Raw genomic sequence first — 24,256 nt, forward strand, 5'->3', positions numbered from 1 at the left:
TCGCGTGATAATAACATCCTGGCGTCTTTTCTGATTAAAAACTTTATTTCCAGAAGCAGAACTGGTTTTAACAGAGTTCAAGGGATCAGCCTGCCTGTAAGGCCCAAATTCCACCTCCCCAAGTCCCAGCCTCCCTAGAAGTTCAGAAACTCTGCAGCTTCGTTCCCCCCAGACGCCCCACCTTTGAACCCTCTTCTTGGGGCTTGGACAACTTCTGCTCAGAGCTAAGACTTGGTCTCCCAACTTGTCTCCCTTCTACACCTTTCACAAAAGCTCCATTTCCACGGGAAAGAGACCAGCCTCCAATCTGCTTTCTGCGAGAGGGCGTTTCCATGGGAAACAGGAGAGGAGGGGGCTCTGGCGAGCAGCGAGGGGCCCTTCACAGGCAGCAGATACGCTCCACCTCCTCCTCACACGCGTAGAATTTTTCAAACAGCTCAGGGGAGGTGCCATTACACTCCAGCCACCTCCTCAACGTGCCCAGGGCCCGGAGGGCGTCGGCTTTGGTGGGCAGGGGTGCAAAGCCATCCTCTCCGCCCCCCTCCTCGTCTTCAGGGCCTATCTCCTCTTTGCACACTCCAGACACAGCCTCCTCACCCTCTAGGTCCACAAAGCGGGAAAACTCCTCGAGGCTCAGCCCAGCAGGGACAGGTGGCATCTCAGAGGCTTTGTCCAGGGACAGGGGTGTTCTGCCAGGAGCTAGCCCTTCCTGAATGAAGCTGCGCACGATGAGCTGAGGAGGCACCTTGGCCCAGGCCACTGCTGCCATGTGCAGTGCGTCCAGCACCGTGATGCCTGCTGCAGCCTCAGCCAGCGAGGTGCCAGCCCTCTCACTCTGGACCACAGCCAGCTTGCCCAACAGACGGTGCCGGTAATGGGCCTTGAAGGCCCGGACCACGGAGGTGGGCAGGGAAGGTGTGGTGCTGGTGGCAGACAGAGGCAGGAGCCTCACATGGCAGAGCCCGGGCGGGCCTGCCAACCCCTCCACCACTCGGGCGGCCAGCAGCAAGGCTACCTGTCGGCCCTGCCGCCCCATGTCCCCGTCGAACTGTGCCAACCACTCTGACCAGGGGACACCCAGGTCAGCGTGGTAGGAGGCAGGCAGAGCCTCACTGCTGACCCCAAAGAAGCACCTCGGCGCAGCCCGGAGCCCACTGACCCACGCCCGCCGCTTCTCTGTGCCCCTGCTGTTGGCACACAGTAGCACCTGTATGCGCTCACAGGCACCCACTGTGCCGGGCACGGCTCGATACAGCAAGGGCACTTCAGCGCAGCCAAAAACGTCCTCTGGGGAGAAGTCTTTCAGGGAAAGAGGCGGTTGGGCGGGGGATGTGGGGCCTGGGGGAGGCGGCTCAGGGGGGAACGGAGGCGCGAGAACATGGCGGGCCCCAAAGCCTACATTGTTTCGACGTTTCCAGCGGACCAGCCAGCCGATGCTGGGCACAAAATCCTGGCCCATGATGTCGGCCAGCTCCTTGGCTTTGTGGAGCAGCATGGGCCCCGTCACGTCCCAGGCCTTGGCCCGGGCGATGTGGTACCAGCAGAGCAGAGCCTCGTCGATCCCGCTGTACTTGGACTCGCGCTTGCGCTTGCGCTCCCGGTTGGCCGTGCCGCTGCACCAGTCGGCCAGCAGCTTCTCCTTATTCTTGCAGATGCGTGAGATCTGGGGCTGGGAGACCCGGAAGCGTCGGGCCACCTCCGACTGGGACATCTTGGACTCATCCAGGAGTTCCAGCACCTGGATCTTCTCAGCCAGGGACAGGGCATGAAGCTTCTTCTTGCTGCTCAGCTCCATGGCTTCTCCACAGGCACTGTGGGGTGGGGAGGGCGGGGGTACAGACGGCTGAGGCCAGGTGGGAGGGGAGAGGAGCACAGCAAGGAAAAGAGAATCTATGAGGACAGGGAAGTAGGCTGGTGTGGGAGAGACCAGGGACGACTGGACCAGCTGGGAGAGGGGGAGACAGTCACCCTTGGGAGGAGGTGAGAGGGCTGGGCTGAAAGAGGAAGGGCAATGGCTAGGCTGAGGGGGCAGCGGGCTGGGCACTGATCCCCAGGAATGCCAGAGCAGAGCTGGGGACAGGGAGCTCACTGGTCAGAAAAAGACGAGAGTCTGGGCTGGGGTTTGGCATAATTGGGGGAGAAGGATGAATAGAGCTGAGGGGACAGCTGCAGAGACAACAAAGGAGTATGGATGGGGAGGACGTGGGGCTGGGCTGAGTGGGGCAGGTGTAGGGGATAATCCCTGGGAGGGGGAGGGGGATGATGGCCTGGGCTGGATTGAGATGAAGATGTTGGGGGGCGAGGTGGAGTGGATGAACAGAATTGAGGTGACAGGTGTACAGACTACAAAGAGGGACGGATGGGGGCTGAAGGAGCCAGTGTAATTTGGTGCTGAGTCCTGAGGAGGAAAGGCTGGGCGGGGGTGGGTCTGGAGGCGGAGTGGGGGCACAGGGCCCAGAGGGCAGGTGCACAGCGACAAAGGGCAAGAGGGGTGAGGAGGCTGCGGGCAGAGAGAGGGGCGGGGTGTCCCCGGCGGGAAGGGTGGTGGCCTGGGAGGGGAAGCAGGGCGCGGGCACGAGTGCCCAGGACCCAGGCAGGCCGGGAGGCGGGCTCCGCAACCTCTCCCACCTCGAAGCGGGGTCCGTCTGAGGGGCAGACCCAGGCGCCCGCCCGCCCGGCCTCCCCGCCTCCTGGCCTCCCGCTCCGCACCCACCTCAGGCGCTCGTCCCGTGGCTCCCGCCCCTGTCCCGGCCGGGCTCCCGAGCCCCTGTCCGGGCAGCGGCAGGGGAGCAGGGGAGGGACGGACGCCACGACCCGGAGGGCGGAGCGGCCGGGGGGCTGCGCGGGCAGCGGGCGGGTGCGCGCACAGCAGGGCCCCGCGCGCGCCGCCCGCGCCGGGCTCTCTCCCGGCTGGGAAGACCGCGGTGCGGCCGCTCAGCTTGCCCCCGCCTCAGCCCCGCCCCACCCCACCGGATTGGCTCTCAGTGGCGTTCTGTCCCGCCCTCGGCTAAGTCTCATTGGACTTCGCGGAAGTGGCGGTTCGTCGGGCCCTCCGGGGGGCGGGGCTCCCAGCGCGAGAGGGCGACTAGGCGCAGCCACGACCCGGCGGGAGTCCCGGAGGCTCGGCGGGCAGTTGGGCACCCGGCCCTCGGGGCAGCGTGGGGGCCGGAGAGCAGACAGCGACCCAAGGCCTTCCCGGCAGTGACCCTAAGCAGCCTCAGCTTCCTCGTCTACCAGAGGGCTGATACCCCTCACGAGTGGTTTTGAGAAAATGGATGCGTCACGCTACACAAAAGCCGTTACCATGGACAGCGCTGGTTCCACGTCCATCAGCCCGGCTACAAACTGTTTGCCTCGGGCCAGTTCTGATTTAGGGCGAATAAGGACTAATGTTGAACAGTTTTGGTACCTGTTGGCAAGATTCAAGTTCCTAAACTCAAGATGTAACATCATTCCCTTCCTTGGTGACCTTCAGTCTTGCCTGTGCCTGTTCTTTGCAATTAAAAGTAGACATCGTAACCTGCGGCCCAGTGCTCCCCACCTCCAACTTCACCTGCTTTCCACCCTCGCTTCCCTCCTCCTCTCACAGCTCTGGAAGGCTGGAGCCACATACCTGAGTCCCCATCTCTCTGCCTTTCTCATGGGTTTCTCTCCCCACCCCAATCCGGCTGGCTGATCCTTCTTCAGCCTTCTACATCCCATTCTAAATCTCACCTCTTGCAAACTCTTTCCATATTTCCTCACTTGCACCTGCCAAGCCTCCTCCTTTTTTCTTTTCTGGACCTTACACTACTCAGTCACCAAAGATCACTGCTTTACTATCTCTACTGGACTACTGCTGTGTAAAAGCGCGAGGACCGGGACCGTGCTCTGTTCCAACACGATCCCCAGCCCAGAGCATCCTGCTTAAGTACTGAATGCAAAAGCCCAGGCCTCAGGCCTTACAATAATAGTGGCTTTCAGACTGTTCCAGAAGACCCTAAGTATACTTCAGGGGGCTGACTGATTTACATCTTTACAAAAAAGTTCAAGAACTTCAAAACACACACTTAGGAAATATATAAGATCTACTACGGAAGCTGTCGAAATGTTGGCTGCAGGTAAGGGAAATTCACTCATTTTTGTGCACACAGAACATGCCCTGAGGATGGCTGCTGTGTACACTATCAGCCGAGTGCACGCCCAGAGAGTGCCTGCCCCCACCCCTCCCAGCACACAAACCAACGAATGCCAGGCCAGGCTGGGGCGCCTCTGCTCCTGCTCATTACTCGTGCAAAATGCTTTCATGTCCCCCATCATGACACCATTAGTTTTCTTGTGTCACTAATTGTCTTTTATATTTATACAATAATCAAGCTTCTGGACCCATTTTAAATATCTGAAATTGCCAAGTGCAAACTTATAAACCTGCCACCATTTGCATCTGTGTATCCAAGTCTAGCAGATTTTTTCCAAACCAAAATGCTGAAATAAACAGGATGCTAAAGTTGATTTTTACCCACATTTCATATTAACGTCATTCTTTATAACAAGGAATTGTTATAACTTGAATTTACATAAGAAATTAAAACTAAGAAAACACCCAATTTTACATATTGAAGTTCAGCAAAAAATTTAATTTGGGGGAAAAAGCTGTATTCCAAAATGTTTAAAAACCACTGTCCTAAGGCAAGTGTTAGAATGAAGCGGCCTTCTTAACCAGGAAATGGAGTCAGGAGATAAACCATCCAGCAGAGGGCTCTGTGTAAAAACGTTTATTTCTACTAATGTTGAGAATACAGGAACTAAAGAAAGAAAAAAAGATACCTCAACTCCAAAGTGACAGTGAATTAGGGCCTGCCCACAGCCAAGGAGAAGGCCACTCCAGGGTGTCCTGGCATGGACTGTCCCCCCCTACTACTTAATGTCAGTGTCACCAGGCAGAAAACTGAGGAATCAGGGTGTGAAGACCTTACCAGCTGCTAGCGAGCGTGCAAGGGAAGAAAGGGATGTCTACGTGGCTTCCCCGTGAGCCAGGAGCCAGGATACACAGAGCAGGAGGCAGAAGCTCCCAATTCAGTTAAGGGCAGGAGCTAAATGCCCAGGTCAAGGAAGAACAAAAAGGGGATTTTGGAGGTAGGCTTTTTCATCGAGTTAAAAAACAGGCACATTATCCAACGTCTCCCTGTGGCCCCCAAGCTGCTGGCCTGGCCCCCTGATGCTTCCCCTCTCCCCACAAAACCAAAGAGAATAAGGAAGGGAGGCAGAAGATAGGAAATTCCAAGGGTCGGGAATGCTTCGGTCACTAGAAACCGTCTGTGAGAGTGAGCCAGGCGAGCACAAGGAAGAATCAGGGTGAAGCTGCTACTCCCCCTGGGGTGGGTGGAGTGGGACAGGGCAGAGCCAGGAGGGTGACCAGGAGCATCCTGGCTCGGGCAAAGGATCCTGGGTAGCAGGAAGAGACGGCCACCGAGAGCCACTCTGGGGGAAGGGCGGCAAGGCGAAGCAGCACGAAGGGCTGGAAAGCTCCTTGCAAGCGCCGCCTCAGCTTGCTCAGTTGCTCACTCCCAGCTGCTCCTGACAAAGAGACCCCTGCCTGGCTTACCTCCGGGGGAAGGGAAAACCCTGGGGACTAGAGTGGAGGCAAAGCTGAGAGAAGTGAGCTGCTCTCCCACTCTTTCTCAGAGGACAGTTTGAACCCTGTGATCACCAGGGCCGGGGCCCAAGGCAGGCAGAGTGAATGCACTTCATGGAGAGCAGTGAGAAGCTGGGCCCACAGGTACGCCTTGGGGCAGTGTGCTGCTCCGTTCTCCCTGAGGGCCTGGGGCCAGAAGCGGTCAGAGCTGCCTCCTCAGCTTGCTGTTGCCAAAGGCAGGTTGGCACAACCGCTCCGAGGTTCTCTGGACTTGTGAAAGAGAGGAAGAGGAAGGGCAAGGTGGGCATGAAAAACAAGAGAGGAGGAGAGAAACAGCTCTAGATGTATGGGGGTGCAGGGGGGTGGCCACATCAAGAGGAGTTCTGGTTCTGGTAGATGGACGCTTTCTCCTTCAACAGGTCCAGACACAAGTGGCAGCTCCAACTTCCTGCAGAGAAGCATAACGGGGTTAGGATGGGTCCCACACAATCCTGACCTACTATCCTTCCATCCCCACACCTTGCCTCCCAGAGCAGGTCAGCTACAGATAGGATGGGAGATGTTCTGCAGTACCCAAGTTTCACAGTTACCCTGAGCTAGGAGGAACCTCTAGGTCCTCAAAGATTATGAAAAATAATTCTCAATGGAGATCAAAGAAAGAATCACCTGGAGGTCTATTTCAGAATACAGATTCCTAGGCCCTCTTGGCCCTGTTAAATCAGAATCTCTAGGAGGAGGGCCTGGGCAGATAGGATTTTTTTTTTTTTTTTTTTCCTGAGGAATATTCACCCTGAGCTAACATCTGTTGCCAATCTTCCTCTATTTTGTATGCGGGTTGCCACCACAGCACGGCTGATGAGTGGTGCAGGTCCACACCCAGAATCCGAAGACACGAACCCGCGCTGCTGAAGCAGAGTGCGCCAAACTCAACCACTACACCACGAGGCCAGCCTCAGATATGATTTTTTAAAGCATCCCAGCTTTAGACTTGTGATTACAGAAGAACCAAGACCCCAAAGGTTAGAATAAAGATCAAGAATAGAGGCTCTAGAGAAACCAATTTTGATTCCACCTAAGCTTTCTGAGAAAACCATGGAAAGATGAGAAGGGCTCCCCACCATCACTAGGTCTTTGAGCAGAGGCTGAGGAAATTCCTTTCCAATGAGAGGAAAAGGGGGTGAACTATGATGACCCAATTTGTTATGACCCAAGTCTAGTTTCATAGAAAAACAGGAAATAATGTCGAAGAAAATAACTGGCTCAGACCCTGTTTATTAATATTTACTATGGTTGGATTCTTCCATGCTTTTTTTTTTTTTGAGAAACAAAATTAGCCCTTAACGCCTTGAAATTATAAGCATAATTGCATACACGTGTATTTGGATATTACTCTGCAGGAAAGAATCCACAGCTTTTTTCAGCTCCTCAGAGATGACTCTCAAAAATGTAAGAAGGTCCTTTTTAACCCAAAGATCAACTCGCAGGGATTTGCGAGCTTTTCTGTAAACAGCCAGAGGGTATTAAATATTTTAGACTTTGTGAGCCACATACAGTCTCAGTCACATCTTTTTTTTTAAACTCCCTTTAAAAATATAAAAATTATTTGTAGCTTGTGAGCTATATAAAATAGCTGCGGCTGGATTTGGTCCGTGGGTCACAGTTTGCCAACCCCTGACCATCTGATGGCTTCTAGAGGGTCCCCCTGAGCAGCCTGCAGCTCTCCACTACTCAGAGTCCGACAGTACTTCAGCAGGAAAGTACTTCAATAGGAAAGCCCTTCTACAGTTAACATAGAATTTTGTCTGTAAATTGTTATTTTATGGTTAAAAAAAATAAAACACACTACCTGTCCCCAACGTAGACTTATAAACTCGGCATGACAGATGACAAGAGCTGAGTGCTCCCCTGCAGCTGCTAAAGGACTCTCAGATTTTGTTAGTGGCCTCTTTCTCTAGGAGGTGACAGCAGTGTGACCTATATTACAAGTCAGGTTACATCACACAGTGAGCCACTTTCTCTTGCCTGTAATGCTGGCCCACATCCTTTGTGCACAGTAACAGCTTCTGAGTAAGCTTCCCAATTTCTATAAAGGAGGGGTTTCAGCAGAAATCTGGCTGGAAGGGGACTCGTGCAGAGGCAGCCACTTTTTGGTGCCACCACTGGTTTCATCAAAGAGATTCCATAAACCTGGAGCATTATTAAGCGAACTACTGGAGGGGCAGAGTGACCCACTAAGGCTCCAGGTTCAACTCTCTTCTGGATTAGGTGGAAATGAACACTCAAATCTGTCAAGTTCGAAGAGCTGATACCGAAGCTTCACATCAGACAAACTATGAACTGAGTTTCCTGAACTGGTTGGTGGAAAACAAATCACTCCTTCTGGTAATTGTTCTCTGCTCAGCATCTGTTTTCTCTAGGGCATCTGGTGACAATGTGCAAACATTAGACCCTTGAAGTTGAAATGCTAGGAAAGCATCTGAACTGAGTGAACGTGAAGTGCCTACTGCCTAATTTGGAAGAATACATCACTGATAACAGACCTCATTTACTGGACAGGTGATTTTCCAAGTTACTAATAAAATAATTGCTCTGAGTAAGAGATCCGGGCCACCTACCTTCAGGAGGCTCAGACATGGATGGGGTGAGACAGTACATGTGGTAGCCGCGATCACAGTCGTCACAGAAGAGCAGCTGGTCCTAGAGAAGGCAAGATGGAAGAGGAAGGGGGAGGTGAGTGACTAACAGGCCTGTTAGGCCACTGGGGGTAGGAAGGGCGGGAAGGGTGGGAAGGGAGGGAGGGAGGGAGGGAGGGAGAAAGGAGGGCTTCTGCAGACACTGCTGCTACTTCCAAGAGGGGGGCAGGGTAGGTGGCAAGTAAGGAGATGTGGGAATCTCTGGATAGAAAACCACTGCTGTCCAAGGCCACCCAGACCAAGTCCCTGTTATTCCACCTGGACACTACCCAGCTGCCTAACTGATCCCACGGCCTCCCGTGTCCCCTACAATCTATTCTCCACAGACCAGCCAGTTATCTTTCTAAAATTTCAGACAGATCACACCACTCTCCTGATTCAACCCTCAGACCTGGTGGTGCGTGCCTTCCAATCTCATCTTCTGCCTGCTCTCCCACCAAAGGAAGGCTCCAGCTGGCCACACTGGCCCACGTATACTTGGCCTGTCTGCCTCAGGCCTTTGCACTTGCTGCTCCTTTCCTGGGAATGCTCTCCCTCCAAATCTTCTTCTTTTAACCCTGAGCTAACATCTGTCGCCAACCCTCCTCTTTTTGCTGAGGAAGACTGGCCCTGGGCTAACATCCGTGCCCATCCTCCTCTACTTTACATGGGACGCCGCCACAGCATGGCCTGACAAGTGGTGCATCAGTGCGCGCCCGGGATCCGAACCCGGGCCGCCGCAGCGGAGCGCGCGTACTTAACCACTATGCTACCGGGCTGGCCCCTCCTCCAAATCTTCTTGAACTGGTTCCTTTGTATCATCCAAACCTCAACACCGACATCACCTCCTCAGAAAAGTGATCTCTGACTGTCTAAATCAGTCATCCAGTCACTCTCGGCCACATTACTGGTTTCACTGTCTTCGTGGCACATCATAAAAACGTCACTCCTTTCCTCGCTATTGCTTGTTCCCACAAGAATGTAAGTTCCACGAAAGTAGGGACCTTGTCTGTCTGGTTTCGTGTCCTTAAGTGCCTAGAACAGGGTCTGACACAAGCAGGTACTCAGTAGACACCTGCGGGACAAACCAGAGTTCTGACTGGGATGCTGGGGCGGGGCGTGAGGAGGGGCATGCTCCCTTTGGAGGGGACGGAGCAGGGACAGTAAGAGCCAGAGGCGGGGCGGGGGCACGCACGTCGTTCTCGGAAGTGCCGCAGATGTTGCAGCACTTGCATTCGATGCACTGCCAGCGGTAGGTCTTCACGGCCGCCATCATCACCGGGGTGAACTGCAGGCAGGACGGGTGCCCTGTGGGGGGAGCGAGGGAAACAGGCGGCGGGAAACGGGGGAGAAGTGAGGTGCCCTGGTTGACTGACAGCCACTGGACGCTGGCAGGCCAAGAGCCCCTCGGGGATGGGGTGCTGGCGGGGGCAGCCTTGCCCCCAGGTGGAGGTACCTGAGCGGCCACAGTCAGAACAGGACACCAGCTCCTCGGGTTGTCCTGTCTTCTTGTTGATCTTTGAGTCCCCCAGGCAGAAGTCGCAGTAGTTGTTGGGCAGGGCCAATCCATCGGGACCCTTCTTGGCTACAGGGAGAAAGAGAAGAATTTTGACAATATCCACAAGGGCCCTGGGGCCTCTCCTCCCTGCAAGGAGGCTTTTCATCACCAGGCAACTCCTGCTTGTGCCACCTCCAACCCCTCAGCTTACATTTCTGCTCCTCGGACCTCTGGGAAACCGGGGTGGGTGGCTGCGAGTCCTCCTTGTCCTCGCCCTCCTCCTCAGCCAAGTGGGAGTGGGCATAGTGGTAACTGAGGCCTGGTCGGTTCTTATAACGTTTTCCACAAACTGAGTGGGGAGAAGATTGCAGAGAAAGGTGTCAGGAGCTGAGAGTGCCACCTCCCTGCCCCTCTAGGCTGTGAGGCTCCACCTGAGGCAGAGGCAACCACCCCCGCCCCCAACAGCTCTGCTCTGGGACCGGCCCTTAGTGACTGCCATCTTCCCTTGGTCAGGAGCATCAAGCCCTGGGGCTCTCCAGCTTCCATGGCTCTTCTCCTTATTAAACCCCAGCCCACGGCCCCTCTACTCTTCCACACTGGCTGTCTGGGAGGCTGAGCCCTTACCCCATAATCACTTGCCTTGGGAATAGTCTGGGGAGCTCCAGGTCAGGAAGGAAAGGGAATTTTTACAGTCTTGCAGTATGGCAGGAAGGAGGGAAGGTAAGGAAGAGACTCCAAACTTTTTTACCTCTCAGTAAATACGGAGGCTCATGCTACCCTGTATATACCATGGAGCCCATCTCTGCCCAATGTGGACAACGGAGTTGGGGGCGGATGCCTTGGGGATAACCTACCAGCTGAGTCTGCTGGGGTACCTAGCCCCCAAAGAAATCCAAAGACACTCCCACATCAGTGCCCTGCCCAACCCCCACCAACCAGCAAGGAAAGTAGATCCCCACAGGCATCTTAACTCTTGAGCAGTGATACCAAGGAGAGCAACGGGCCAGCAGGAAAGGAGTGGGGAGAGGACGGGAGGAGGAGGTGGCAGGATGGTGGGTAACACTGGCTGACCACCAAGTGTCTGTTTTGGGGAAGGGAGAGCAGAGGGACCTGTCTGTAATGGGCTCCTTATAACACTTTTGAAGCCACCCCATGCAGTGGGCCGAGCAGCCCTGGGAGGAAGTTTGTGGGAGACAAGCAGTGCTGGAGGCAGCTTCCAGGACCGTGAGGAGCAGAGCGCAACAGAAGGTCCACTGCTCCTATCCCCATGCCATCTTGGAGATTTTTAAACTAGCATCACAGGAGATGAGAAAGGCAAGAGGAACGAGGGAGGAGGGAAAAAGGGATAGGAAAACCAAAAGTCTGAAAAGTTGAGAGAGCTACCTCTCTGGGGCGCTTTCGAGGTATGCTTTTGTTTGAAACTATCTGAAAGACAGAAAGAAAAGTCATGAGAAGAAGGCCTTGACACACTTGAGACAGGAGCAGCAGCAGCAGGAAAGCGGAGCAAACGAGAGAGAGACCCCAGCGGCGATGGGTGCTGTCCCTCCCAGGGTGGAGGGACAGAAGTGGGGCAAGTCAGAGAAAAGGGGGAGAGAGAACAGACACTGAAAAACTCTGTGCCGGACTCCCGAGGCCCTGGCTTGATTTGGGCCAGCAGACCTGGATGCCATCTATTAAGAGGCCAACCCTGCCTGCTGTGTGTGCCCCCGCCAGCAGCACCACCCAGGGACGGCAGACATCTCTCCCTCAGCATGCAGGTCCCCCCGTCACGTAGCAGAGGCCAGGGCCTCCCAGGGGTCTCAGAGGAAACCAGTCAGCAGGCAGGACAAGAGCCCAGGCTTGTTTTACCACTCTGAGAAAGAACGCAACCCTCCCTCCTCTCGTATCTTGAGCAGGCGCTGGCCCCAGGCAAGGACTACCCAACCACTCGTGAGGCACTCACTGTCACAGGCGTAAGGCTTGTCCCGATCCTCCAGGATGGAAGCGTCTAGCTTCTTACGAGCACTGCCCACACCTTTACCCTGCCAAAAAGAGCAAAAAGATACTCTTACTAAGGTGTGTAGGCCTGAGGAGTGAAACTCTCCCAGAAGTGGCTGCTAATCTCGCCCTAGAGGGAAAATGCCAACGACAAGCAATAAAACAGCAGACGTTGCAGGGCCCCTGCCCCAGGCTGCAGGCAGAACCCCGGCCCCTCACCTTGGATTTCCCCTTGCCCCGACGCTTGGGAGTGTCTTCTTCATAGTCCTCATCGTCGAGGTCATCCAGGAAGTCATCCGGTTCTAGGATCCGCTGAGTGGACAGGAGGATTAAGATGGGCAGAAATACTGTACATCCAAAAACGCCCACAGGACGGGTGTGGCCCAGGCCGCCCAGAGCCTCCTCCGTGACCAGGCCCCTCCACTCCGGCCTCGTTCCTCACTGCTGCCCTTCACAACCTATAATGCTGTTCCTTCTTCCTTCAATGCTTTGGGCTTTCCTGCCTCTGATTCTCTCCATGTTGTTCCCCTAGCCAGGAATGCCTTTCCCACCATCTCCAAGTGGCTATATTGAACGCCATGTCTTCATAAAGCTTTCCCTGATTCCCAAGCAGCTGTGCCCTCTCCTGCCTCTGACCTGCCGCCCTGGGAACACGCTACTGGTGGTTCCTTTCTGACACCTCACTTCTTCAACTTAAATCAGAGCTTTGCTGTTTATGGCTTCCCTTACGGGAAGTTTTTTTTTAACTGCTCTGTTTTGGCCTCCCTGTATGTAAAATGAGGACCACAGTACCTACTTGATAAGGTTGTGCAGACTGAAGAAAATGATGGAAAAGCACTTAGCACACTGCCTGGCAGATTCTTTAGCTCTTATTAGTTTTATGCATAGTTTGATCTCCCCTGTTGGCAGGAACCAGTCTGCTTCACTGGTGTAACCCCAGGCACCAAAAAACTTTGGTGACAAAAGAAGAGGAATGAGTGCGAGTCTGTACTTAGAAGGAAAAGAGCAGAAAAGACTGACAGTGAAGCAAGTCAGTACCCGGTGCTAATTAGAGAATGAAGCAGGAACAGCACTCCAGGGGCCTGCCTCCTGGCCCCCAGCTTTTGCTTCCACTCTGATCACTGGGTGGCCTGTGATGAAGAGGAGCATGGTTCCCATCAAAGCCCCCTTAGCCATGGCGTTAATCTTGTACCTTTCGTGCTCGACTGTTGGTCACAGGAAACTCGCCCAGGCTGTCATCATCTACTCGGGGGTCTGGGGCACCTCGCTTCTCCAGGGGGTCGGTGCGCAACAGAGCCTCTAAACTACTGCCGTCCTGAGAGATGAGCCCCTCCTTCTTCAGGGTCTGGTCTGTATCTGCAGGGAAGGTCAGGATGAGGCGAGGCTCAGAAGGGCTGAAAGCAGACCGCTCCGGGTCCACACGCTGCTAGGCCAGCCACAGGCCAGTCATGTCTCCTGGTCTCTGGCTGCCCAGGAACCAAGACACCCTAGTTCACTTGGTACCATCACTTAAACTGTTTACCTGTCTCCTCTATTAGACTGAGTTCTTTACAGGAAGGAATCCCGTCTTATTTATTCATTTTAGTATCTTCACGATCTAACATTGGGCCTGGTACAACAGGTGCTTAGCAGGCCTCTTACCACGCAGCAGGCCATGCCCCCGTTCAGGGAGGAGTGGGCTTTACCTGGTTTAATAGATGGGAAAGAAAGTCTTGGATCCTCAGGAGGGTGGGCTCGCCGCTTTTTCCGCCAGCGCCGGGCAGGGTAGGAGTACAGCTGCCCAGAGGCCAATCCTGTGGAAGGAAGAGAGAGAGTCAAGCCCTAACCCAGTCCTCGAAAATAGTACCCAACACTTTCTAGATAAGTAGGTCCCCTTGAGTTCTAGAGCAAGTGAAGAATATGGACAGTGAGAGCCTGGGGGCAGAGGGAGGGATAGTTTATGGAAAAGAAAAATTGATGTAAACTCAGGGGACCTGGCCAACACATAGCTCTGCAGAAGCCCAATAACAGCCTCAGCAGGGCAGCCCTATGGGTACAAAGACACTGGCGTGAACCTGTCTGCTTCATCCTACCTGGGCTTCTAATCATGGGAAGACCACATTCATCCATGGGTGGAAAGCAGTAAGGAAAACCCTCTCAGCTGGCATCACCTCAGATGAGGAAGCTTCTCCCTCCTTGTGCTCCTGAGTCTGGACCCTCACCTGGACCCCGGTGTCGCTTTTCCATCCAGATATAACAGTTGCTCTGGGCTACTCCGGTCTGTGAGTCCAAGAAAGGCAGGCGCACGCTGCGCTCGGCACAGAGGCGGGCGTTGTAATTGTGGCACTGCTCCATGGCATCTTTGTAGTACTGCTCCCCCAGGCTGCAGGGAAGACAAAATCGGGTTGGGGTGTGTGCTGGGGGCAAGGGGCCTGGGGTGCTGAGCTATCCCGCTCCCTTGCCATTGGCTTCTCTAGAAGGCTCAAGAGACTGGGAGACTGCCACATTGCTTCTGTTTGCCTCCATTTCTGCCTCATGGGATACCAAGCCCCTTCACTAAGCCATTATGAGGAAAGGCACTTTATAAACAAATTACTGCCAGGAACACACGATTTATCATGTGTCTAATCAGACTTAAGGCTAACCCACAAAGAGGGGAAGAAACTAATGTTCATTCTCTGCCTCTCATGAGTCTGGCCCTGTGCTAGTCAAGATGCTATTTCTCTTGACCCCCATGACTCTGAGAAGCAGAGGTTAGCTCCTTTTTACAAATGAGGATAAAAGTTCACTAAGGTCTGGGGACTTACTAAAATATGTTTAGCAAACTACAGTATAGCTATACAATGAAATTCTACTTGGCCAAAAAAAAGAAGGAAGCTCTTCAGGTACCGTTACTAAATAATCTCCAAGATAACTAGGAAAAAAAAGCAAGGTATAGTGCTGAGAGGTGCTGTAGGATGCTACCATTTATGTAACAAAGAGGTGGAAAGGAAACTGCAGGCCTCCAGGGAGAAAAACCGGGTAACTAGGGGACTTTCTCCTATATGCCCTTTCATATCTTCTGAATTTTGAACTAGGTATTTAGCCAACTAATTAATTCTATATACAAATTTCACAGTCAATGGAAAACATCTGAAAATACTTGAATTTCCCTGAAGCCTACTTTTCACCGAGTACCATTATACTGATACAAAACCTGTTTGCTCAAAGGCCCATCCTAGGCCCTTCTCCATTCTCACACCATCAAATTAGGTGTGAGAATAGGAAAGAACCTTCTTGGACTCAATTTCAAATCTGAATCAAGGGTAAACCTTTTAGTGCTTTAAAAAGCTGGAAAACTGCACAGTGCCAGGAGTTTTCCAGTTCTAAGAAGCATGTATATAAAACCAATCTTGTTCTCATCCTTCAGGGTTTAACAAGCACTTTATTATTGGAGCTTTAACTATAACAATTCATATTCATATATTCGATCAATCTTAATATAAACAAACAGGGCAGAGGTGATTTTTTTTCCCACAGTATCCCTACCCACGAAGGTGTCTGGAACATCTTAACTTGGGAGTAAAGAGACCTGGCTTGGCTGCAAGTCACCATATAAACATGGACATTTAGTCAATCCATGTGGACCTCAGGTTCCTCTGCTACAGACTGGGGAGGTTAGACTAGATAAGCTCTGGCATATTCTATAAGAGGGAGGGTCCTAGCATGGGAAGCTGCACAGAGTAAGCCTCCGTTGCTTACATCCATAACTCGAGCTACACCAACAAACCCTGCTCTGGAATCCGAGGGGGGGCTTTCACTGAGCAGCCACAAGAGACCACTTAGGCACAGCTTAGTATGTCCCAGCAACTGAAAAAGACACATACCACACACAAGGCGGTGACACCACAAGACATGCTGGCTGGAGTCAATGAGCTGTAATGACTGTAATCTGAGGTAGGCATGAATCTTGTGTTGCAGAGTGGAGAGAAGGGAACAGGCTCACAGTTGCTCGCCTTTAGGAGGCAGCCATGTCCTCACCACACAGAGGAAAATTGGATAAACAAGGCTGAGTGCAGCAGCTCCTTTGTTTCTGCTGATGGGAATTGATACTGACACTGGAAGTCAAATGGAAGGAAGGACCAGACGGCCTGAGAGCTGCAAAATCAGAGCAAGGAGGCTGGAAACGGTTTGTGGGGAATGGATGACAGATGTTCTATCCAAGTTCTTATGAGTTAAGTGGGATTTCAGAAGGTGGGGCAAACTGTCTTGTGAGTAAGATAGCTGGGAATGAAACACTTAAGTTGGCGGAAGAGGATCTGATGAGGAGAGGGTAAGACAGAATGAGAGAGCTCTTAAAAACTTAAGGCTCCTATCGTAAGAAATTTCAAGCTAACATTATCCTCTAGATCTTGCTACCTAACTCAGAAGGTTTCAAGACCACTCAGCAGCCCCAGCTATTTTATACTATTATTGTACCCTAATAAGACCCTTTAAAGACTGCTTCAATTCTGACACCACATTTGAGAGGGACAGAGAATTTACAAATAGGAAAATTCTTCTCCCAGAATAAGATGCAAGTCAGAAAAGATGAGCTAGTAGTCCTGACCTCAACGTATAATCTCAGCTGTCAGAAAACAAGGCATACCATGATCAAGAGAAGACCAAAAAAGTGTCTCTTTCCAAGGTGAGAATGGTACAGAAAGAATGGAAGCCCCTTCTTAAAGGGAAAGTTCTGTAGCGGAATGTATTAACTGTGGTCCACAGCCCTCTGCAGCCAGGACTGAGGAGGAGAAAGTTGGTTTCTTATTACCGGTGCAGTACTCAGGAACCAGTGGCTAGTGACCCTCATAATCTCTACACCTCTTCAAAAAGAAATAAGAAGTCATGCTTTCTTTAAATGGGGAACCCCTCACTGCTAAAACTACAAGAAAGAGTTGGCAACTCTATTTCCCTGAAGAAAGTCTTCCAACAGAAAGAATCTCATTACATATAACTCTCAAAACCTAGGCAAGTCTGACGTTCCCCCAGTAAAGTAAGATTTCCAAGGTTAAAGCTTTGATTCTTTTTCAAGAAGCAAGAAACCCCTGTAAAACCTCCCCTTATAATGGGATGGGGGGAGTCGACAAAAAGAAAGGCAGGGAAACAAAGAAAGAACATCTGAGTCAGTAAGGATAACTATATAAATGGTAGATCAACAGCGTCATTTCTAAATTGAGGGAAATGTCAGCCTGAAGAGAGAGCTGGGGAAACTAGAGTGGGCAGATCAGAGAGAAAGATAATAGTGCTGGGAGGAGGGGGATGAAAGAGGCAGCAGGATGGAGCTGAAAGCAAGAGGAAAAAAAACCACAAGAGGAGAAGGAGAAGGCACTTAGCTTAATGGAAGTGGGAAAGCATTCTCAAAGAAAAGGCTCCAGGCAGGAGGAGGGGAGGAGGCAATGTACTCTTAAAAAAGGCTCCCGGGAAGAGTGGGGCTCAGTCTAACACGAAGGCAGATGAAAAGGTGTGAGACCCTTAGAAGAGTTCCCAAACCTTTACCTTGTCATCCGGTCAAAATCCAGAAGCCCCGACTGGACAACTAGCCACCTCTCAATTTTCCTACCCCAACACTAAACCCAATTAATCCATGAAAAGGCGCTTGCTCTATTCGCCCATGGGGCATGAACCCATTTCAAAACTCATTCAGATTCCCCTTCGGGGAGGGGGCTGGGTGAAATCAGGTCCCAAAGCGTCTTTAACTCACAGCTCACAACCATTCTCCATTTTCCCAACCACCACCAACTTGGCTCGCGATCTGCCCAGCCCAAGGGGACTGCACAGCGCGAGGCCGGCCGACCCAGCTGCTCCCCTAGGCTGCAGGGGCGCCCTGGACGCTTCCGTCCCGGTCCCGTGTTTGGATGGCTGGGAGGGGAAGGCGCAAAGGCCCGCTCCCCTGAAGTTCTTTCCCTTCTGTCTCTGCTCCTCAATTCCTCCCAAGAATATTTTTGGTCCTGGGTACCAAGACCCCCGCGCCCCCCAACGTCACGGGGCTGTTTAAACAAAACACCCCGCGGGGCTTCACGGCGCCTGGGGCTCCAGGGCCGGCTGCGGGAGGCCGACGGGGAGGGGTCGGTCCCGGGCCGCCCTCGGCCCGGCTCCTCGGACTTCGGCGTCTCGGGAGCGACCTCGGGACCGCGCGTCTCCCATACGCAGCAAGGGTGCCATACTCCGGACACCGCGAGCCCGCCCCGCCCCGCACGGCGCAGGGGGCTGCCCGCCAGGGGCTCCCGTGTGCCCCCCTCAGGGCCTCCACAAGTTTCCAAAGAAGCGCAACGTCTTCTCCGGAGTCTCCTGTTGCCCTCCCCGCTAGGAGTCGCAACGCGGCCTTTCCGGTCACGTCCCTCTCTCCGCCTCGTCCTTTCCCGCACCGCCCCCTACTCCCAAGCCCCTCACCAGACCTCCCGGCCGAGAAGAGAAAAGAAACGACCACTCACAGCTTCACTACATTTTCCACCACAGCCGCCATCTTCCCTGCTCCTCTCCCTCAGGCCGGGAGGCCCGGAGCCCGCAGCGCGCAGGCGCCGGGACCCCTCCGGGGAACCAGTTTCCTTGTCTTTCTGCGCAGGCGCCGCCTGGGGGCGCGCGCGCGCCCCAGAACGAGCAACGGAGAACGAGCTTGGGGGCTGTTCGCGGGGGCCAGAGAGCCGAGGAGCCCGGTGCGCAGGCGCGGCGGACACGGGTGCGCGCCCCGAGGCTCCGGCTCGAGCCCCACCTCTTACATTTGGAGGAGCGGGAGGAGGGAGCAAGGCTGTGGCCTGGTCCAGAAATGAGAGGGCGAGAGGTTGGTGAAAACTGGCAGGCCGAGATGGGCTACGTGGAGCGCATGCGTGCGTCTTGGTACCTGGCCCACTCCCTGCCAGGAGGTACCTGGCAGGCCTCCTGGTTAACCATTTGCCCTTACTCACAGGCGGGAGTTGGCAGGTAGCGAAGGTCAGAGGGGTGCACAGTCCACTTGGGCCCCCAAACATATGTCCGTTTTAGGGAGAGGAAAATTAACCCCCAGAACTGGGCAGTTCTTTGCCCTAAATATTGGGGTCTGACAAAAGTTACCTCACCTTCCTACCACCAAACCCAGCCACCATCTTCTCTGGTACCTACCTCTTCTCCCTTGTTTCCTACTCCTCTCTAAGCTCCTTCCCTCCACTTATGTTCTGAAGACATTCCCTCCTTCAATTATCCCTCTCTCTCCTGTACCATTCATTTCTCCTTCACTATTGAATCATGCAAATTCATGTAGAAACATGGCTTAATATCCTCCTTAAAAAAAATCAGAGCCCTTCCTTTAGCCAATGTCTGCCTTCAATTATCACCCCATTTCTTTTCACTCTTTTAAAGCAAATATTCTGTTTATACTCCCTATCTCTGTTGACTTATTTCCAAGTCTCTTTCTGCCCAGGTTTAATGGGAATTTTGTTTCCACCAGTTCACTTGAAACAACTAACAAAGTCACCACCACCTCTACCTCAAAAGATTTAGAGATTTCTTCTGTGTCCTCGTTGGCGTATCAAGCCCCGTGACACCATTCACCCTTCCCTCCTTTTCCAAACTCCACTCCAGGTCTGTGAGACACACACCATCCCAGCTGTCCTCCTGTCACGCTGGCAGTGCCTTCGGCTTCTTTTGCTGGCTCTCCATCCTCTGTTCCACCTATAACTTTCAGAGTCCCCAAGGCTTTGTCCTTTGTCCGTGTCATATACCTTATTTCATCAATTCCACAATGCACATATTCCTTCCTCTCCCCCCACTTTAATATTTCAGAATCAGGACACGTCTTACCATCACTCTGCCTTATAATCTTGTTTGGCAGATGGGAGTTGTGAGGTATTTGTCACTGCCTACCCTGCACCAAACTTGCAGAGTGGGTGTCGGTGGCTTGGAAGAAAAACCCAGAGACAACACTGGTACACTCTTCTACCCCTGGGAACCAAATGATTGTAGGGACAAAGGGTATCAGAGGTGACTCCCAAGCAGGAGTCAAAAGTCTGTGTTATAGCCTGAATATTTGTGTAACCCCAAACTCATATGTTGAAGCCCTATCCCCCAATGTGATAGTATTTGGAGGTGGGGCCTTTGGGAAGTAATTCAGTTTAGATGAGGTTGTGAGGGTGGGACCCTCGCGATGGGATTAGTGCCCTAATAAGAAGAGGAAGACAGGTATCTCTCTATCTCCACGAGGAAGGGCCATGTGGGGACACAGCAAGAAGGCAGATGTCTACAAGCCAGGAAGAGGACCCTTACTAGGAGCCCAATCTGCTGGCACCTTGATCTTGGACTTCCCAGCCTCCAGAACTGTGAGAAATAAATGTCTGTTGTTTAAGGCACCGAGTCTATGGTCTTTTGTTATAGCAGCCCAAGCCAACTAAGACAGTACACTGGCACTAAAGCTGAAATACACCTATGCGGTGACCCAGCAATTCCCTTCGTGGATATATACACCAAAAAGCATGTGCAAGAATGTTCACAACAGCATTAATTATAATAGCCCCAAAATGGGAACAACCCAAATGCCCACAACAGTAGAATGGATTAAACGACAATGAAAGGAACAAACTATTGCTACACAACAACATGAATGAATCTCAAAAACTTAATGTTGAATAAAAGAAGCCAGTTGTAAGAAGAGGACATATATTGTATGATTCCATTTCTATAAAGTTACATAAACACACACACTGGTCTATGGGGGTGGAAGTCAGGAGAGTGGTTACCTTTGGAGGATAGTGACAATAAGGGGGCATGAGGTGGCTACTGAGGTGCTGGTAATGTTCCTTTTCTTCATCTGGGTAGTGGTTCCACAGGTTTGTTCACTTTGTAAACATTGAACTACACAAGATTTGTGTACATCTCTGTATGTATATTTCAATAAAAATATGAGTAATAATAAGTAGGCTAGTTATATATAATTGGAAAGTCAGATTATGAGCCCAGCCTCAGTGGCTTTCAGTTCTTTCAGGATTCTTTTAAGAAGTGCTACATCACTGAACAATAGATACTCCACATGCTCTGAACCAGTGACCAGTATATATAGTGTTTCTCTTGCAGACGAGAACCAAGGAGTGGAAGTAGGGTCCAGCCTCTTGAAATCTCAACTAACGATTCTGCAAAATGTTTGTTTCCTGCTCCTGCAGCTCTGGGCTCTGGCTGATCTAGAGCCTTTAGGACCCAGGAGAGGAATGCTTCCACCAGGGGGCACAGTAATGATTCTTCTAAATCAGGAGCTGAGACTGCCAATGGGCCATTTTGCGTTCCACATGCCACAAGGCAAGAAAGTGAAAAAGGGATACCACTGTTGGTTGGGCTTATTCTAATCGTCAAGGGTAAATAGGATTGCTATTCCTCAGTGGGGGCAGGGGGAAATAGAAATGAAACCCGGGGAATCTTCTTAATGTTACGTTCAGGTAGTTAATGGGAGACAGGTTCCTGGTTAGGTATTTAATTCCAACCCTCCCACTAAAGACAAGCTAAAAAACAGAAAGTGAAAAAAAATCTTAGGGGCCAGCCCGGTGGCATAGCGGTTAAGTGTGCGCATTCCGCTTCGGCAGCCCGGGGTTCACGGGTTCAGATCCCAGGCGCCCACCAACGCATCGCTTATCAAGCCATGCTGTGGCAGCGTCCCATATAAAGCAGAGGAAGGTAGGCACAGATGTTAGCCCAGGGCCAATCTTCCTCAGCAAAAAGAGGAGGATTGGCATGTGATACTGGCTTAGGGCTAATCTTCCTCATACACACACACACACAAATCTTAAAAGTATTGAAAAGTTAATGATAAAGTGAAGAATTACTGGACCAACATTTAGAGGCTAAAACCCAGAAAGGTAAGCCCAGAATTCAAAGCAATTTTTGTCCTGGGGGCATTTACTGATCTGGAAGATATAACTGTGAAATTGAGCTGTTATTTGGCAGTCTTTGGGGAGAGAGGGTAAAAAATTAAAACCTAGAGCCTGACCAGGGTAGGAAGTCAGATACCCCACCACGGACATATACACACTTTAATAGGGACATGTAGCCCAGAATCATGTTATCTGGGTGGTCCAGGGAAGCTCGAGCCTTGAACTTGGATTAAAGTAGACCCATCTTTATAATGTCCCTAGTAAGCCGGCAGAAGCAAGCATATTTGGTATCAAGCAACATCCTTTGTGAAGGAATGTACTGTCATCCTAGTCCTCAAATTATTTCTAACAATATTTTTTCAGATACACTATCCAGCCCATAATCAAAGATAATTAGGCACACAAAGAAACGAGAAACTTTGTGTAAGAATGGATACAAACAATAGAAAACCAAATTGACCCACAAAGATTTAAGATATTGGAATTATCTGATACCGACTATATAATAACACCGCTTACTGTGTTTAAAGAAGTAAAAGATGAGCATAAAAATATCTGCAGGGAACAAATACCTAGTAAGAAGTGCCACAACAGAATTTTTAAAGAACCGCATAGAACTTCTGGAACTGAAAAATACAACCAAAATTAAGAACACAATGAATTGGTTAAAAAGTAGATGAGACATGGCTGAAGAGAGAACAAGTGAACTACAAGGCAGAAATTGTCCTTAATACAGCATGGAAAAACAAAAGAACAGAAAATACCCAATTAGAGTAGAAACACAGCAGATATATAGAGAGATCTAACATACGTTTAATTGGAGTCTCAGAGGATGAGGAGAGAGAAAGGGGCAGAGGCAATATTTAAGGAGAAAATGACCGATAATTTTCCCCAAATGATGAGAGATGCTAATTTAGAGGTTGAAGTAGCCCGAGCTTTATGGAGATAAAAGCTAAACTATTTGGTATGACATTTCACGATATCTGCAACTCACTTTCAGAAGGTCAGGGAAAAAGTTTTTATATGTAAGGAGATAAAGCAAATGAGGCAAAATGGTAATAATTGACAAATCTGGATGAAGGTATATGGATGTACATTGTACTATTCTTTCAACATTTCTGTAAATTTGAAGTGTTTCAAAATAAAGAGTTTGCAGAAGAAGTCAATTCTATACAGGGAAATCCACCAAGGGCTCAGATTTTTTAAAAAAGAAGATCTGGGATATGTCACCTGGTAAAGAACCCTGAACAGTCAAGAGGCAGGCTGAAGGCAAAGGGAACATGAATTGTGTAGTGAAGTTATTCATATCAGCTACCGCTTTGTTGTAGAAAAAGACTATAGCTTCTACATATATCTCTTTTCTTTCTGTGTCAAGTATATTATTATTATGAATATCTTTTTGGTGAGTAAGATTGGCCCTGAGCTAAGATCTGTTGCCAATCTTCCCTTTTTGCTTGAGGAAGAATGGCCCTGAGCTAACATCTGTGCCCATCTTCCTCTATTTTGTATATGAGTCACTGCCACCGCATGGCTTGATGAGTGGTGTAGGTCTGTGCCCGGGATCTGAACCTGCGAACCCAGGCCACCAAAGCGGAGCTCACTGAACTTAACCATACGCCACCAGGCCGGCCCCCAAGTATATATATATATTATTTTTTTGCGAGGAGGACTAGCCCTGAGCTAACATCCGATGCCAATCCTCCCCTTTTTTCTTGAGGAAGATTGGCCCTGGGCTAACATCCATGCCCGTCTTCCTCTACTTTACATGGGATGCCGCCACAGCATGGCTTAACAAGCAGTGTGTTGGTGCGCGCCCGGGATCCGAACCTGCGAACCCTGGGCCGCCGCAGCGGAGTGCATGCACTTAACCACTGTGCCACCAGGCCGGCCCCTCCAAGTATATTTCTAACATATTTTAATTCTCTCGTTCTTCTTTCCCTCCACTCTCGTATATAGGGTGTATTGGTGGTAATTCACTTTCCAGCGTAGTTCATAGTTTGCAAAATATTGAGATGGGCTGGTAAAGGAAATGCAGGAGGTATGGACATCATCTAGAAATCCAGACTCCAAAGTGGATGTAGTGATTGACAAGATTTTTTTTTTTTTTTGGTGAGGAAGATCAGCCCTGAGCTAACATCCATGCCAATCCTCCTCTTTTTGCTGAGAAAGACTGGCCCTGAGCTAACATCTGTGCCCATCTTCCTCCACTTTATATGGGATGCCGCCACAGCATGGCCTGACAAGCGGTGTGTCGGTGCGTGCCCGGGATCCGAACCCGGGCTGCCAGCAGCAGAGCACACACGCTTAACCGCTACGCCATGGGGCCAGCCCCAGGATTTTGAGTTGTCTCCCTTTGGAAAAAGAGTGAATGTATTTTTGATAGGAAGGGAGATAGATGCATTATACTTGTAAGAGATATATTTATATTTAAAATTATATTTATATATTATATATTTAATATACATTTATATATTTTAATATGATATTAAATATATCATACTGTCATATAATTTATATTATCACATAAATACATATAATGTTAAATATATAAATAATATATAAAAATACATTTAAAAACCTATAAAAAGTGTATATATGTATACTTTTTAAGAGTAAATACTAGAATAAGGACATGCATGGATGTCGGGTACCTAAAACAGTGGACTGT

The 24,256-nt window shown here is 50.8% G+C and overlaps 2 protein-coding genes across 2 annotated transcripts; both read right to left on the minus strand.

Annotated features, from left to right (window-relative positions):
* On the minus strand, positions 1-2,837 carry TIGD3 (tigger transposable element derived 3). Its single transcript, XM_087423222.1, has 2 exons — positions 2,714-2,837; positions 1-1,811 (listed from the first exon to the last, which is right to left on the minus strand). The coding sequence occupies exon 2, from the start codon at positions 1,793-1,795 to the stop codon at positions 380-382; it is 1,416 nt and encodes a 471-aa protein (XP_087279348.1). The 5' UTR covers positions 1,796-1,811; positions 2,714-2,837; the 3' UTR covers positions 1-379.
* Positions 2,838-4,739: 1,902 nt separating this feature from the next.
* Positions 4,740-18,297, minus strand: DPF2 (double PHD fingers 2). Its single transcript, XM_004437598.2, has 11 exons — positions 18,193-18,297; positions 13,963-14,123; positions 13,447-13,554; positions 12,954-13,117; positions 11,981-12,073; positions 11,727-11,805; positions 9,996-10,133; positions 9,743-9,871; positions 9,482-9,594; positions 8,230-8,311; positions 4,740-6,062 (listed from the first exon to the last, which is right to left on the minus strand). The coding sequence occupies exons 1-11, from the start codon at positions 18,222-18,224 to the stop codon at positions 5,986-5,988; spliced, it is 1,176 nt and encodes a 391-aa protein (XP_004437655.1). The 5' UTR covers positions 18,225-18,297; the 3' UTR covers positions 4,740-5,985.
* Between the last annotated feature and the right edge of the window lie 5,959 nt (positions 18,298-24,256).

The sequence above is a fragment of the Ceratotherium simum genome, chromosome 34 (assembly GCF_057802395.1).
Source record: "Ceratotherium simum simum isolate JZ-2026a chromosome 34, ASM5780239v1, whole genome shotgun sequence".
Lineage (NCBI taxonomy): Eukaryota > Metazoa > Chordata > Mammalia > Perissodactyla > Rhinocerotidae > Ceratotherium > Ceratotherium simum.